We start from the raw sequence: 16,750 nt of genomic DNA on the forward strand, positions 1-16,750 counted from the left end.
GCCTGCTCTAAATAAGAAGCATTTTCTATGTGTGACTTTGTTTAGAAACAATCTTTAATTTAAAAAATATATTCAGTTGCTTGAGTCATTTGTTCATGTAAAGAAATGTAGTTACATCACTTTAGAAAAAACAGACAAATATTTTGCTTCTTTGTGTTTTTATTTTTTTTTTTTTTTTAAGATCCTTAAAAGAAGTTCCAGGTTGCAGCTTAAATTAATCTAAGTAATTTTCAAATCACTTACAGTATACTTTGAGCTATAAACGAAAAAAACTTTGAAAAAAAAAATATGACTGTCTTTTCTGGTTGACACATTTTACAGGAGAAATTCAAAACAAAGTACTCAACTTAGAATGCAAGTAGCTTAAAGTTGAATAATAAATTTGTGTTAACTTTATTTGTTGATCAGGAAATTGGTTATGTTGGAAAACAAAAAGAAAGCATTTTTGCATGGAGAAGACTATCTGCTTGTTATTCAGGGGAGAATTTTTCTTGATGAAATGAAAATATATTGTATTTATTTTCAATCAATACAGAATCATGATTGGTTTTGTGTGAGATTGCTAAAACCTTACAATTTTCCAAACATAAGTCTCAGTTGTTAAACACATTGCTTCCCCTTTAAATACTTTAAATGTTTTAGGTGTTTTTCTTCCCTTCTCTGGAAACAACAGCTGTTTGAAGGAAAATAACAAGTGATTACTGAAGCTACAACCTAACCAGACTGAATTCCTACATCTTTTCAGTCACAGATGGCGTGTTCTTAAAAATATGGTACCAAACCAAATTCTTAGCTGGGATTTCAGGTACATCACAACACCACTACTCCCTGGGCTTGCAACACTGATCAGCAGTGGAGGGGAGGATAGACGTGCATTTTGTGTGCCTGCAATGCTAAAGGATAGAAGCAGTGTGAAGAGAGGCAGCTTTATAAAAGGGGACTTGAATGTTTTGGGGGGATCTCTTTCGGACTGTTTTTCTGGTTCAGTGATCACCTTCGTGTGCAGGTCAAATTTATTTCAAAACTTAGAAAAACATTAGCTGTCATTCCACACTTCAGGGCACAAACTAAATGTTCTGAATTCTTTTAATGGCACTAATGCTGAGTTAGTTGTAGAGTTCAATCCCTGAAAGTGTACAGTCTGAAAATCTGATGTTTTTGTCTTGTTTTTCTTGAAGTCAGTTTCTTCTTACCTACGTTTAGGGACCTCTGAATTTAGTTAAGGGACCATTTTTTTATAAACTTTGAAAATCTCTGTGGCTGGCTGATAAGAAGCTCTCTCAGGGTGCGTTGAATTGGATGAGTGCCTTGTCCTCAGCAGCTCTACTATTTTTTTTAAGGAGGGAATCTTTCAGCCTGCATCAGTAGGAGGCTTACATGGAAAGTCATGTAGTCTTATTCTTCAGAAGTAACACACCCATATCAGTTTTAAACACTTAAGCATGTGGGACAGGGACAAGCAAACAACCAAATACCTAATGATTAAAAGCAGTTACAGGAAACACATTTCATTTTAATTTGATACAAGATAAAAGTTTATGTGTGTCAGCAATGCAATCAAAACTCACTAATGGTAACTCATTAAGTGGCACTAACTTGATTGCTTCCATTCATGTATACAAACCCAATCACTAATTTTCTCAAACCTGAGAAGAAAACAGAACTACTCTGTAGTCTCTGATGCCTCTTTGTTTTCCAGGCTTGATATAGCTAAATGATGATTTTGGTTGTATGAACAGTCCAATATTGGCACTGCTGAGTTGGCCTGGACTCCTCTGATTGAGTTCAGCATTTTTCTCATTCAAAGTCCTATCTCCTCTGGCTTAATCCAGCTTCTCCTTCAATACACAAAACAAAGCCCCACACTGCTGTAACTTCTTTTCCCTTGCCATTGCCTCAGTGACCCCCAGGCAGACTACCTTCTGATTTCAGAAAGAAAACCACCTGCAGCAGTGATACACTCTGGCAAGGCCATGCTCTGTTTCCCTTCAGGACTGAATAATTGTCAGAATTAATAGAGGCCAGTTGCTCAGTTAGTTGCCCACCATTCAGTTGTAATCTAAATGGTCTGCTATATAATGACAGGATTAAAGCATTGAAGCTTGGTGAATGACTAGGGCAATATGATACAAATTATTTCTTGAGTTATCGTTGGTTTTTTATGTTACACATTATGCTAGCATCCTACTGTGGTGGTCTACTATATCACTACCTGTGTGATTTCCTCAGGCAGATTACACAAGCCAAATGTGTGAGGACAATGTCTTTGGAAGAGGTTTAAGCTTCTGAGCAAAATAGCTGGGACTGACATAAGAGATCCTGGTGGTCGTCAAACTCTACCAAAGGTGTTGGAAACTTTCTTGGTAGATGCAAGAAGCCTAGTCGTGTTCCTACAGCACATTATATTGGATGGGAAAAAACAGTAATAATTCCTGGTCTTTTGAGATAGCCAATTCTGATTCCAGCTCATCCAGCAATTCTGAATGAAGCTCCAGATTTGATGGGTCTTAGTTCAGATCACTGTCACTGAGACCTAAAATAGCCCTTGTCACCCAGCAAAACCTGTTGTTTTTTTTTTTTTTTAAATCTGGTCAAAAGTAGAGGCACTATGAAAGGGAGCTATTAATGCACAGTGAGGTGCACACATAGCCAGATAGTATGTACCTAATAGGCTCTGGATTAAGTCTCAAAATACTGATTTAGAATTGCTAACACTATTCCTTTCCAGTTCCTTAGTCTGTAAGAGATGTGGTCCTTTTGTCTTTCCAAGTCTTGAGAGAGCTTCTAACTTTGGGTGCTAATGCAGTTCAGCTTGAATTAAGATTGCAGTTTGGGTAACCTAGCACTGATGACTGCAACAGGCTAGATTTCAAGAATTCAATGACTTCTTTCAAGCCTAACCAAGTCTATCTTTGGGATCTGAGATGCTAAAAAGGTGACATGAAAAATTAAAGTATTTTCTTATATAAAATACAAGTTGTATCTAGAAGACTCTAGGTATTTTAGTACATAACATATGTGTATTAACCAAATGTAATAATTCAATCTTTTGAGGTTTTTTTGATCTCTGTAAGAAAGACAATTGTTTTCTTCATGAACATCATAGTGGAGTAACTTGATTTATGCTCCCTATGAAGTCAATTGAGGTCTTTGGAAAGACTTATATCTGAAGTTTTTACTAGTGACAGTTATGCTGGAGAATTTTTTTCTCCCTTTAGTCTATCTTTCTAAATCTCACTTGATAAGTTAGACAGTCCAAGGAGAATTACTATAACCAGCGTTCTTTTGGCTAGGATAATGGACATCTCAGGTGCTGTTGCTTTTCGGAGCCAATCCTCCTTCATCTGGTTAAGCTTGATTAAATTAACTGTACTGAACTCCCAATTTTACAGCAATACTTTTTCACTAATTAGGGCTAGCTGTGTTGCTGAATTAGATGATGTATCAGGAGGACATAACTGCACAGTGTTACAGAAAATTGTGGTGATCTGAAATACTCAGACAATAGTTGTTGAGTCTGCTTCATTCAGGGTCTAATTTCTGTGATTTCAAGTAGCTCTTTTTAACAATCCTCTTACATACATGTTCACAGAAATAAAATGCTCTGGGAAAAGCAACCCCCTCCTCTATATCTCATGGCTCTGATATCAATTTTAATTGCTTGTTCTCTAAACCTAAATACCAGCCTGCTCACAGTGTCATAGACTCTATCCCCTGCCTGAGATGCCCAATCATCCCCCAGATTGTGCTTACCCTTTCAAAGACATGCAAATCACTTATAACCCACTGGCTATCTAGGAAAATATGTAACCCCATTTTGTAATGTGGGCAAAACATTAAGAGCTGCCACACACACTTATTTAGTCTTGGCTTTTTGACCCAGGCCTAAGCTATCTCAGGACTAGAAATTTTTTTCTCAAAGTCTTTAAAAATTGAGATGACATTGCTTAAGCACTATTCCTGCAGAATAAGCTGTCTTGGAGCACTGTGATTTCTGACATCACAAAATCCATTTTGCAATCAACCCATTTGTATTTTCCAAATGCAGATGATGAGAATTAAGATCAAGTTGCATGGAACAGGCAGCCACTGCTGCTCACTGTCCTTAAAGCACAACTTCTGATAGCTAGTACCATTACCATTGCCATATCAGGGTGAAATCTAGAATCATCTCTCACCGCGGCTAAAATGTGAATCTGAGCAATGTGAATACTTCACCATACTTAATTCATATGTTTTTTGTGTGCATATTTGGCTTCACCTAGGAAATGTTATTGGGACAAAAAAGAAAATCCTGGCAGTTAGAGTACTCCATTAGCTTATTCTCTGTCTTTCATGTGTGGTTTTGTATATGGTATAATTGAGTTCCAGCATATATGCAAACAAAACACAAATGTCTCATCTAAGCTGAGAAACACTATTGGACAGTAAATATACAAACTTGTAAACAGAAATGAGTGGATGCTATGTTTTATCCAAATCCAGATGTTTACACTGCAAAAGGCAGCTGCCATATTTTTTCTGACCGAAAAAGAAGACTACCTTAGTGTCTATCTTCTTTCTTATACAATTCTTTAAAAATAGAATAAATTCATATGACAGTGTGATGAAAGCTTCAGCTCTTGATGTGGAGCTTCATTCAGGGATTCCATACAGCCACTGTCCTCTTGGGCTTTTCAATTCAGTTGGCAGCTTTATTCTTTCAAATGGTCTCTGTCCAAAGTTTGTAGCCAGAGAATCCAGCATGGACAATGCCAGTTGGATTCAAGGCCTGACCAGCATCCTCAGCCAGTACTTCTCTTGAGAATATAAGAAAGTTGTGATTCAATGGGGGCAGTGTTGCAAACCAATAAAATCATACTTTAGACTGGTATATTTGTGTCAAACTGGTGTAAATATGTGTTGTATGTTTTCTCCCCTCTATTTAAATAAAGCAGAGCTCCTCTTTATCCTGTTTATATCTCATAACTTCAATGCATTTCCTCAAGATCACCCAGTTGATATTCATGTGAAGTCCAGAAAGACCTAGAAAACCTTAATCTCTCTTTACTATGACCTTTAGAAAGACAAACCTTAAGTACCTTCCCTGTGAAGCTCCACAGTGGCAAGTCCCTCACTCCTCATGGTCTCTAAAGCCTGGGATTTCCTTCTCCTTAATGGATGTAGTGAGTTTTTTCTAGCCACTATAAAAAACATCCACTATTTTTTAAGTGTATCCTGATAGGTCTGCAGAATATCTCTCTAATTACTTCCCTTATTAGATGCTATATTAAATTATGACAGCTTAATTATGAAGTAAAGGTTATGCAGTCACCCTGTCTTATCCTTGGGTTAATCTTCCTGCCTGCTTCTCTGTCTGTCCATGCATCTCTAAGTTCCTTATTATTAGGGGAAAAGTTAATTACTGTTCTACAATTGGGATAGAAGAGATAAATTGTGCAAATCCTGAGGAAAGAAAGCAGAACTTTTATACTGAACATGTTCAACTAACTTCTGACTTAATATAGAACTTCCATCTCCTCTTTAGGGAGGGGATCAGTGTTGGCTATATGGTGAAAGTTCAAGTGTCACATAGGAAATGTTATGAAGAAAAAGTCAGAAATTTGCAGAAGTCTAGGCTTCACCACTTTACTGTGGCAAATAGCTTGCGATGTGTGTATAATCTTCGGTCTGCTAGAGAGAATTTCGCTTTTGTTTTATGTAAGAGTCATTAATTTCATGTAGGCTGGTGCATATTTTAGCAATGTTCTTTGGTGGCAGAGAACAGATAATTTTAAATTTTGGGGCTCTGTAAAAATATTCTGTTTTCAAACTTGTATTTTCTTTGAAAAATGAAGATGTGAACAAATATGCCAGGCATTCTAGTTAAAAGAGTCTAACACTGATGTGAACAATTTCTTCTAACTTTAAAAGCTAATACCTCTGTCTATATTTAGAAGCTTGTGACATATTGAAGTATTTACACTCCCTCTTGATTCTAAATAGAGACGTGTAGCACTATCCTATCTGGAATCCAGAACAAATCACCCATCAGCTTCCATGTCATCTAGAAAGGAGGACACTGATACATTGTAGTGTTTATTACACTAGTGTATCAACTAGTACACTGTGTATCAATGGCATTTTGAATCATATGTTCTTGCTATTCTATATTAAAATTACCACAGCTTCTTTGGATGTGTCTGCTCTATTTTTGAACCCTCTCACCTTGTCCAGATTTTCTGACCCAATGTGGATCAAAGATTGCTCACCACCTTTTACGATTGCATTGCAGTTCAAGTGGTCTGGTGAGTGCTAAACTATTTTGCGAAATCTGTGGATATCTGTACTTTCAGTATCAGATTCACCAAAATAATGATAATATCCAGATTTCTTGCTCTTGACACAAGGAGGATTTGAAAAGTGAAAATTAAGTCCTGGCTTGATTTCCGTACATTAAATTATTACTTAATCATGCTTTTTCTAAAGAATAACAAGCTATGTTATGATATTAGTGTTCTTCATTGAAATGCAGTCCAGAAACAACTCAAGCAGAATCATGTTTGAAAATGAGAAAAGTGACATCATATTATTTTACATAAAAGAATAAAAGATCCTCCAGGGCAGAAAGCCAAGAAAATGTAGCTGTTGCCTTTTATGGGTGCCTCAGCATCCAAGGAGTGGCAAACAGGGGCTAAATGGGAAAGAGAGGAAGCACGATCTACAATAAATAATCCCACAAGAGATTTTGAGGAGGACAATCTTATTTTCATATTTTTTGCCAATCTGCAGTTAACTGTTAGTGACTATGTTTCAGAAATTGTCTGGTACTTTAAGGCACTGGTGAATATTTTGCGCATTTGTGTCATATATTGGGCATTAAGAGTGTTTGCCACTGACAGATGCTGGAAAGAACCATCTCCATCTCTCCACTGTCTTATTTACAGGTAGAAACAACTGAATATTTTTATTCTTTGTCCAGTGCTTCTGCTACCTGTAAACACTTTCATCTTCATAATTCTGGCCTTTCATAATTTCTGAATGTGCAGATTAGACTAGATCACTAAAATTTGGTTTTATATTTTGAGCTGGACCCCCTTTAAATGTTAAAAAAGAAGTAAAAACTGAAGTAGCTCTATGAAAATAATAAAAATATCCTTTATAAAAGATAAGAAATTAAAGGACTACTGAGAAATATTTAAGCCAGCTATCACATATCAGACAATGCCATTTCACAGGACTTGAAGACAAAGAGCATAATTTTCCTGAAAGCGAAGTAGCATAGTCACACTCTCTTTCAGTGGAGAACAGGACAAAAAAAAAAAAAAAAAAAAAAAAAAAAAAAAAAAAAAAAAAAGCACTTGGCTTATCTTCTGCTAAAGCCTTTGTGTAATTCATTAGGCAACCCTTATCTAAAATTATAGTGAAGGGCATTTGCCGATGTTTTCCTGACCCAATGAAAACATAAAGAGGCATTAAATCCAGCTGATCATTAACTCTCCTGTTAATGCTCTGGGCTGATTCATGTTGTCTGTTATACCTGATTGGATTTGGCTTCCCAGAACAATTAAAGCCTCTGAGTTCCTCCCATGGAGGTAAATGTTTCTTTTGGTTCATTCTAAGAGTCAGGCTTATATGCTTTCTGTCCAGTCTGGGCCTGTGGTTTCACCTGAAAGAACACCCTATTCCAACCACTCCTGCAAAGACTGTGTTCAAAGTGCAGATTTCTTCCACAGGGTGTTTAAAAATCCATTCTTCTATTACAAAAGGAATAAAAAGAGATGATAATAAAAATGGTTATTTAACATTCTCATGATCTTGAATATTGGGGAGTTTTGTTTCATCCTTACAGACTGATTGTACAGTGGTACAGATTGCACCTACTACTTTTTAATTAGGTTCTTGCAATATCTGCAAACCATTACTATCTTGTGGACAGTATATAAATTATAAGAATAATGTTGTAGCAAGTCAAACACAAGTCAAATTTTTCCATTTATCAGCCTTTTTCTAATTAGATTTTCATGGACTGGAAATCCAATGTTCAAAACTGATATTTTATGCTTAAACTTAACTAACATTAAAATAGCACCAAATCATTGGTAGTTTCTGTTAGAAGTTGCAACTTGTACTTATGATAAATTCACTACAGGGAAGTACAAGAAAATTTAAAACTTATTGTATTTTTGCCTTTGGAAAATTTCTTTTCACCTTGATTGCTGACATATACTGGATATGATAACTGAAAATGCCAAATTTTCTGTGTCCCTATGTTTTGACTCTATATCCTCAGTCCTGCAGATTATATTTATGCCCTTCTGTCTACTTGTGTTTACGGGACTGTAGTTTTTGACAAACATTTCAAGTAGCAGTTTTTCATGCTGAAGAGTAGGAACCCTACTTTCTCTTCCTGCCTTTTGTCCCATGGTGTGTTATCCTGGCACCTTGTCCCATGTATCCCCGCCATGGAGGTGAGATTGCCACAGTGACAGCACTCCCTTGGTCACAGGCCATATAACTACAGAAGTCTCAGTCAGTTTGGAAGTTTTAGTAGGTTTTTCTTCATCTGTGATGTGCTTCCCAGCCATTCACTTGTTCTGTCCACACAAGTCTGGTGACAACCCTCCATAGAGTCACTTTTGGAGCATTCACCTCTGTCCTTTGGGATAACATGTCTGTCATCATTAATCCTGGATGGTCAGTCACCTGCCATACCCACAGCACAGAAAGTGGGTGGTCTGCCAACGTTCCCAAAGACTTACCAGGCAGTTGGGCAATAACTAAGTTGATACTTGCTTTTCAAAGAGTAGCAATAACAAAGTGTAACTTTGTAAAACTTGATTTTCTTTCTGTTAAAGCAGCAATTTTTTGTGATACCTAACTCACAACTCTGCTTATTTTTTTTTCAGACATGGAGATGACTTGATTGTGACACCATTTGCTCAGGTAGGAACAGCTTTATCATATTTCTCACATGGCCTTGTAATTTAAAAACAAAGTGTCCAAACCAGTTGTTTTCCATTCTTGATATTATATATGTTTGCCTGAAACAAGAAAAGTGTTTTAACAGAAAGTCATAATCCTCCCACTCTCTTAACTATACCTCTCTTTCTTAATACTTCTTGATTATCTGAAAAGTTGGAGCGCAACAGCATGACAAACACCTTTGATCTCTTCCAAATACTGTAGCAGGCAGTGATGATTAAGACAAATCTTTGACTCCTGTTATTCTGTTATTTTTCTAATTACAATTTCTCCACTTTAACATCTTTTATGAATTAAATACAATGAGATTTTTAGACATGTGGTAAATTTTACCCAAAACACTTATGTTCCATTACAAAACCAGGTTTGTTTTTTCTATTCAGATTCTGGTTTATCAAACACTAGTTCAAAATTCTTTATAATTCAGATTAAAAAGCCACAGTTTTTCACAAGAGAGCTTCCTTATAAAGTATGAAAAGTTAACATTGTTTTGCCTTGAACTCATGATGATCGGTTTTACTCCAAAACAGATAGGAATTAAAGTTAAATTACTGTAATTATGAGGTCATATGCTATTGAAGGTGAATGGAAAGAGAAAGGTCGAGTCACACAGCACTGTCAAATAAGAATATTATAAGAATGCAATGTATATATAATATATATTTTATAGATCATATAATATACATCATATGTCATATATATATGAAATATATATGCCACATATAAGCATATGTGGCAGCTTCAGCCACACTATGCAGGTTGCTTTGGTCAAATAATAAGCTATTAAAAGAATATTAATTAAATACTTTATTACACATTTAATTATATTGCAAAGAGATTCAGTGTTTATAAGACTCAATCACGTTCTTATCATGAATAAAACCATCATCTTTTACTAGCAGAGAAAATATTAAGCAAGAGCCTTTTATAAAATACTCTGAAATCTCCACTGTACCCTGAATATACAAATTTGATGACATATATAATTTGTTTTAATCCATGCTGAATTAAAAATAAGTCAGTTTGCTTCCTGATTTTTCGAAAGAAAAACATAACAAAATTAATGTTGTTTAGTTAGCCAAATGTATTTATTATCTTAACTTCATTGGAAATTACCTCCAATAGCTTGACCACTGCCAGTCATTGCTATTTCTTAAATACTTTCTGTTACAAACTTTCATTAATTTATTCTTTTTTTCTTTGGTGTCCTACTTACTTCCTACCTCCTGTATACATTTAAGGTGCTATGAAAAGAGGGTTGTGCCCTCCTCAACTCAGATCTCTGAAACTCAGCTTCCCATCACTGCTTTTGTTATTCTTCAGATGGGTTCACCAGAAACCCAGCCCAGTCTGGGCTGAGAAAAAAAAAATGGTCAACTTCTGCAAAGATATACCAGTGATTAGTGTTGCTGCTTTCTCCCATTTTCAGCCTAGCTCAAATCAACTCATGGTTTCTCTCTGACATCAGCTGAACAACCTCTCCCTGACAGAGAAGTTCATCTTTTCACCCTCACATGGCAAAAAAAACAACTTTTGTGTGTTATCTAACTGCCTTCAGAAGAGAGTGCCTATGCCACTTATAACAAGAAGACACTCCACTGCATTCACTGTCTGCTATCTTGCATGAAATTAAGTCCAGAAAGGAAGCAGTTCATCTATGTTGTCTTTCCCAATGGGTAAAGCTTGTAAGAGCCTGCAGATTTTTCCTGCATTCTCAGGGGAGAACTTCCTCTTTCTCTGCCCTTCTGCACTAAGTCCCTAAATCAACTGTGCCTCTTAGAGGAGACACTTACTTTTTACTTTTCCTGGCAGTCTAGACAGTCTCATTTCCTTTGTCCTTTGAAGTTTATGGGGACTGAACTGCAAATTAAGATTTTGTAATTATTTCTTATGCATGAAGTATTAGGGTTGAATGGGCTATTATCTTCCAGACTCAAATGTTTTTCTTATTATTTTAAAGAAATAAGTAGAATTATGTAAAAAACTTTCCTCCCCTGCAAGTCAGCCTGTGCCTTCAGACAGATAATGAGTTGTTTATGAGGGGAACAAAAAAATAGAGGTAAACTACTGCCTCTGTATTACAGACATATTATTGTTAAATAATAGCCAAAGGTTCCAGACTAACCTGCCCAGGAAACCTTTTACAGTGGTTTTGCAATGTGCTTTCCATTTTCTTTCAGCACAGTGGAGCAGAGATAGATCAGTCTCACTTGTGCAGAAATTGATACTGAAACCACTTTTTTTGTTCCAGGTTCTGGCCAGCCTGCGTACTGTCCGGAATAACTTTGCTGCATTAACCAATTTACAAGACCGGGCACCCAGCAAGTGAGTGTCACTTTTTGGCCACTGAACTTTTTGCAGTGATACTTTTTTAATGTAAGCTAAGAAGACAAATAGGAGTTATAGATTTCAGTCTGTGCCACAAAACCTGCATAAAACAATGATGAGGAATAAGTTTATTAATCCCTTAAAGATATTACAGTTGGTAGCTGAGACAATAGCCCCCTTGACTTCTAATTGATCTTGCAGTTGTTGTCCTTTCATAAACTTGGAATAGGTTTTTCACCTTATGTGATTTTAAATAAAGTAGTCATATGTCTAAGATCATTCAAAGATGACCATTCAGGCTCAGTCTGAGTATTGCAAATGAAACAGTGAGCAGACAGCTGCACTCGCTTGCATGATCTGAACCTAGAACTCTACTTCGCTCATCCAAGGTAGTGATACCCTACCAATCCACAGTAATTCATAACAATAAATTAGGCAGCATAAATATGATCTCTCTCCAGTCATGTTACAGCATCACAATTAACTAATGTTAGTTACACTGGAAAATGTAGTGAAGTTATTTCCCTCACCCAAAACATGCATCTCAAGACCTAGAAGTAATTAGCATTCCAAAGAAAATAATGTCTTTTGTATATGTTTATAAGTCACATTTCAAATTATTTAAAATTTGCTGTAGATGTGATTAGACAGGCTTTTAATAAACCTGTAAGTTCCTAAAATATTCCTGTTCTGAAGTTCCCAAATAAATTCCCAGGTAATGTATTTTCTATTGTATTGTTCAAGAATTCTGTCACCAGTGAATTTATCAGGCTTAAACCTTTTTCATTTCCTTTTTAATAGAAGATCACCAATGTGTAGCCAACCATCTATTAACAAAGCAACTATAACAGGTAAGAATAATTTATTTAAAAAAGCATGTAACTGAAAAATGCATTTTATAATAGTAAACATATATTGTTTCATATACTTATATTGCTTCATATCCTTGTTTTATTAAAGAGCTTTTGAGTTTTTGAGTCACATAGGGACTCAAATTGGTGACTTCTAGTGTTCTGTCCTGTTAACTTCTGATTTCTATTTTATTATTCTAGTTTTAATTTAAGTTCTTTCCCAATTCTTTTTCCTTACCCACCAGTGTGTGACCATGTCATTACTAAATTCATTAGTAACTTTTTGCAAGGAAATCTAATATAAAAAACTGATATGAGGAATCCATTCATCTTTCTTTTTGGGACATAGAGCTCTGTAGCTATGCAGACACAAAGTGCTTATGCACTTTATAACTCTAAAAGTGTTTATGCTATGAGGAGAAAATTTCAAAACTGAATTTTCCGATTTAGAATTGTAAATCCAATTTTTATAACATTTGTATGAGAAAGAAATTTCCTTTTAAAATATAGTATTATTTTTAAGGAAACATTGACTTAAAAACAAGACTAGCAATGTAAATTACATTAAATTTTCTTGAAAATTTTACCCCACACTACTTTGGTTATTTTGATGACAACTTGGTCTTGGTTGTCTTTAGGGAAATACACTTTATTGGACCCCATATTTTTTACGTAATGTTAATTCACAACTTATATTGTGTAATTTTCCAGGTGTTACTTTCTCGATTGTGTTCTGTCAGAGTGAAAGAGCATTTGCTTTTCTTCTTGATGAAAATATACAGACACTTACTAAACAGGCAAATTATCATTTCAACCACAACCAGAAATGCAATTTTCCATAATTTTCAAAATCCTCATATTTTTAATTGAATTATACATTTGTATCTCTAAGAAAAAAAAAGGCACTTCAACAATTTTGAGGAGCAGTGTAGCTTTCCAATGTTCAATAGTTTCTGCCGTTAGGCTCTGGAATGTGTTAAAATCAATGGGTTTTTTCAGCTAACTTCTCGTCTTAAAAGGACCCGGTCTTGGCAGTTGTCTATAGTTTTATTCTTCTAGGAACTCATACAATATGAACATTTGTGGGTAGAGCTCATCAGGGGACAGAAAGTTATGTGTTTGAATCTATACTATAAATAGAAACACATCATGTTAATTAAATAATAGAAAGAAGATATACTATATAAGTAGACCAATTATATTAATGATCCTTTGTTAATGTATTTCTTGAAGAGGTAATTCTGGGCATTGTTTTCAAATTGCTCTCTATAAACTATTTCAGTTATGGATATTACATCTATTTTTGATTTTGTGATTTGTTTCACAGCAGAGTAATCCAGAAATATGTTAACTGGAGACAGAGATACTCAAATATAGGGCTCTTTCTTTAACTCCAAGGGACACACTTTAGAAAACATAGTGAAATTCATGACAGTAAAAGAAAATGATAACTGAAAGAGAAGATGTGCATGCCTGTGAGCACTACCTTACATGCTCTCCCACAGCTATTTGCCTGAGGTCAACTTCTTTTCTCCAGCAGGAGAAGCTGTTCAGACAGCAGGACCCAAAACACTCTCTGTTGGAAGATGCTGTTGCTCTTTTTAAATTCTCCCTGATCTGAAGGTTTCCATTCAGTTAATCCTCAGAGTGCAGTCTACATGTCAGCCATCTGAAATTTTAAAGTTAGAAAGAAGGTACTACAGTCAGCTCTCCAATTTATCTAGAAAATTCTTCTTTGCCAATAAATTCAAAGGCAGCAAGAAAAGGCAAAGAATAGTAAGGATAATTTAATCTAATTTAGTTTAGTCTGATTTCTCAGAGATGCTGCTGGAATTTCTGTGCCCAAATTATGCATTGACCTGGAACCTGTGTGCACTGGATATAAGTGGTTGAAAGACTTTAATGATATAACAAAGATATTAAGCCACTATAAAGCATGAAAATAGCTACAATTCATTTTGCCTGTTGAATGGAAATTGAGGCTGGATACTAGTTTGCATAAAAGAGTTTGCCTGTTCTTTGTTATGAGCTGGTTTTTCATATTTCCATGGCAAAAAATTTAATGGCATCGGTGCAGAAATATGCATAGGTTTGTTCTTGGGGCATATAGAATCCTAGTAAAACATCTTAACAGCAGTATATTAAGAAGGAAGATTAAAAACACTTCTGCTACAATTCACAGAATAATTGAAAGCCCTTTCAGATGCTACTAAGTTTTTTGAATACTTGGGGGCAACATTCAAAATATAGCTTATAGAGATCCTTCCTGCTGAGAAATCCTCCTGGTTTTGCTGCTCTCAGAATTTGTGTCAAGGAGTATCCAGAAAAATACACCAGCTAGGGTAGAGCCACATCATGTCATCCAGATGGCTCAGCTTGCAATCCCAGCAAGAACTTACTGGCAAGCTAGCAATCTAGGTGACTAGAGGGCAAGTGTCACTAAGCTATATTGATGATAAACCAGAAAAGAGACACTTAAGATGGAGATTTTATGTTGCTAAACTTCCAGAAAGATGTGTCTCTGGAAAGATTCTCTCTGAGGAAAGGGATAATAACAGAAGGGAATTACTGCAGAAGATATGGGGGTACCAACAAAGCAAACATGAAAAGCAATCTAGTAAAGCCAAGTAACTAAAAAAGCAAGAGCAAAATTCTCTCATTTGTTGTTTTAAGAATTCACTATGAGGCATAAATCTGTGTCAGCATACCTTAGCAAAAAAGTAAGAAACTATGACATTGAGAAGTGAAGCAGCACCGGAATCATCTGTTCAAATTCTTAGAAGCAACAGCCACCATGGCAGCCTTAAAATTTATGGTGATTTTTCAATGTAAATATGTAGCAGTTGTGATCAAAATTAAGTCTTTTCTATTCAATATATCCACATGAATCCCTATTGGAAACTGTGTTGAAAGAACCTAATGAATATCATTGACATACAACATCATGTTCATTATCAGACAATTATGCTAAAGCGTGCTGAGTGCTCCTTTTGCAGACAAATTAGGGGGCAGGACATGGGAGAAATAGAATTTTTAGATGACAGCTTTCATACTTTCTTTAGATTCTAGGATGTAAATATCAGTTTTAACTATTGTCAGTGTGAACAAGCAGATATGAAAATTTACTCCTATTAGAAGGCTTCAAATGGATATGAATTTCTTACAGGTGCCATGTCTCTCTCATGACTAAGACCAGCCTGGAATAACAGGGTTTGCTAAACAGTTCTCTCATGCTTGGTGTTCTGTACTTCAACCAAAAGAGAGGTTTCTCTCACCATGAATCATATTTTCTGGTATGTCATTTCAAACTGACAGTAACTCTTTTAACAGAACCAGTGAAATACAAATACTTTGTTTTCAAAAAAAAAAAAAAAAGGAACTATCTGTGACTCAAGGATTGAGCTTAAAAGTTTTATACTACAATTCTGTCCACTCATCCAGTCCAGACTTCCAGAGTTTGCTTATGATGATATATATTGTCAGAGACAGTGTCGACTCATGCTGAAGTCATTGCATGAGACCTCACCTGGAGACCTGGGCCCCCCAGCATAAGAAAGACTTGTACCTTCTTGAGCCAGTCCAGAGGAAGCCATTATCAGGGATGATCAGAGAGAGCTGGAACACCTCTCCTGTGAGGACAGGCTGATAGAGCTGTGCTATGTTCAGAGAAGTGGCGGGTGATCTTAAATAAGTAAGATCAAGTACAAGCCTTCAAGTACATAAAGGGGCATACAGGAAAGCTGAAGAGGGACTCTTTACAAGGGTTTGTCATGATAGGAAAGGGGAAATGGTTTTAAGCTGAAAGAGGGCAGATTTACAGTAGACATTAGAAGAAATATTCTGAGGGTGATGAGGCCCTGGAACAGGTTGCCCAGAGAAGATCTGAATGCCCCATCCCTGGATGTGTTTGAGCAGGGGCTCTGAGCAACCTGGTCTAGTGGAAGGTGTTGAAACTAGATGATCTTTAAAGTCTTTTCTAACCCAAACCGTTTTATGTTTCTATGAATTCTAATAATTGAGAAAAAGAAACATTTATATTTTGCAGTTCAGAGCATATTTAGATTTAGTTTCCATTAAAATCCCTCCATCTGATCCATAAAGTTCAGTAACCAAGTAGCAGTGCAGCTGTTGGTTGTTTTAACTAGTTTCAGCTATCTCATTTTTGCAAAACAAGCTCACAATTTTCCCAACAAATGTTTTGAATATAGGTTTGATAATCATCTGGTTTAGTGGAGTTGAACAATTCTAGTGGAGTTGAACCAGTTCCCCATCATTACGGTGAAAAGCACTTTAAAGTGACCTGTATATTGCTTTCTTAAACAATCAATAATATTTTCATAAATATGACAGATTTGGGAAACAGCCATATTTACATCAGATACTCTTTTCAGTTAATCATTAAAAGTCCTTATCTAGCTCATGATCACCAGAGAGTTATCTCATTTATAGCCTTGTTAGCCACAACACAAAAAAAATCATATTGCTTTTTGAGATACAGGGCACAAATTACATTCAGACTGAAATTCATTCATATGTCCCCTGACCCATAGGAAGTAAGGTATGCACCTAACAGGTAAGGCATCAGAGATCTTCCAGTCAGCTCCCCA

The 16,750-nt window shown here is 35.8% G+C and overlaps 1 protein-coding gene across 6 annotated transcripts in view; it reads left to right on the plus strand.

Moving 5' to 3' along the window:
• PDE4D (phosphodiesterase 4D) overlaps positions 1–16,750 on the plus strand; it is a 358,961-nt gene that overhangs the window by 262,563 nt on the left and 79,648 nt on the right. For all 6 annotated transcript variants that reach the window (XM_053969110.1, XM_053969115.1, XM_053969112.1 and 3 more), the window contains 3 exons: positions 8,889–8,925; positions 11,216–11,289; positions 12,094–12,143. In XM_053969110.1, coding sequence (XP_053825085.1) covers positions 8,889–8,925; positions 11,216–11,289; positions 12,094–12,143 — 161 coding nt within the window. The remainder of the gene's footprint in view (positions 1–8,888; positions 8,926–11,215; positions 11,290–12,093; positions 12,144–16,750) is intronic.

The sequence above is a fragment of the Vidua chalybeata genome, chromosome Z, assembly GCF_026979565.1.
Source record: "Vidua chalybeata isolate OUT-0048 chromosome Z, bVidCha1 merged haplotype, whole genome shotgun sequence".
In the NCBI taxonomy this organism is placed as follows: Eukaryota; Metazoa; Chordata; class Aves; order Passeriformes; family Viduidae; genus Vidua; species Vidua chalybeata.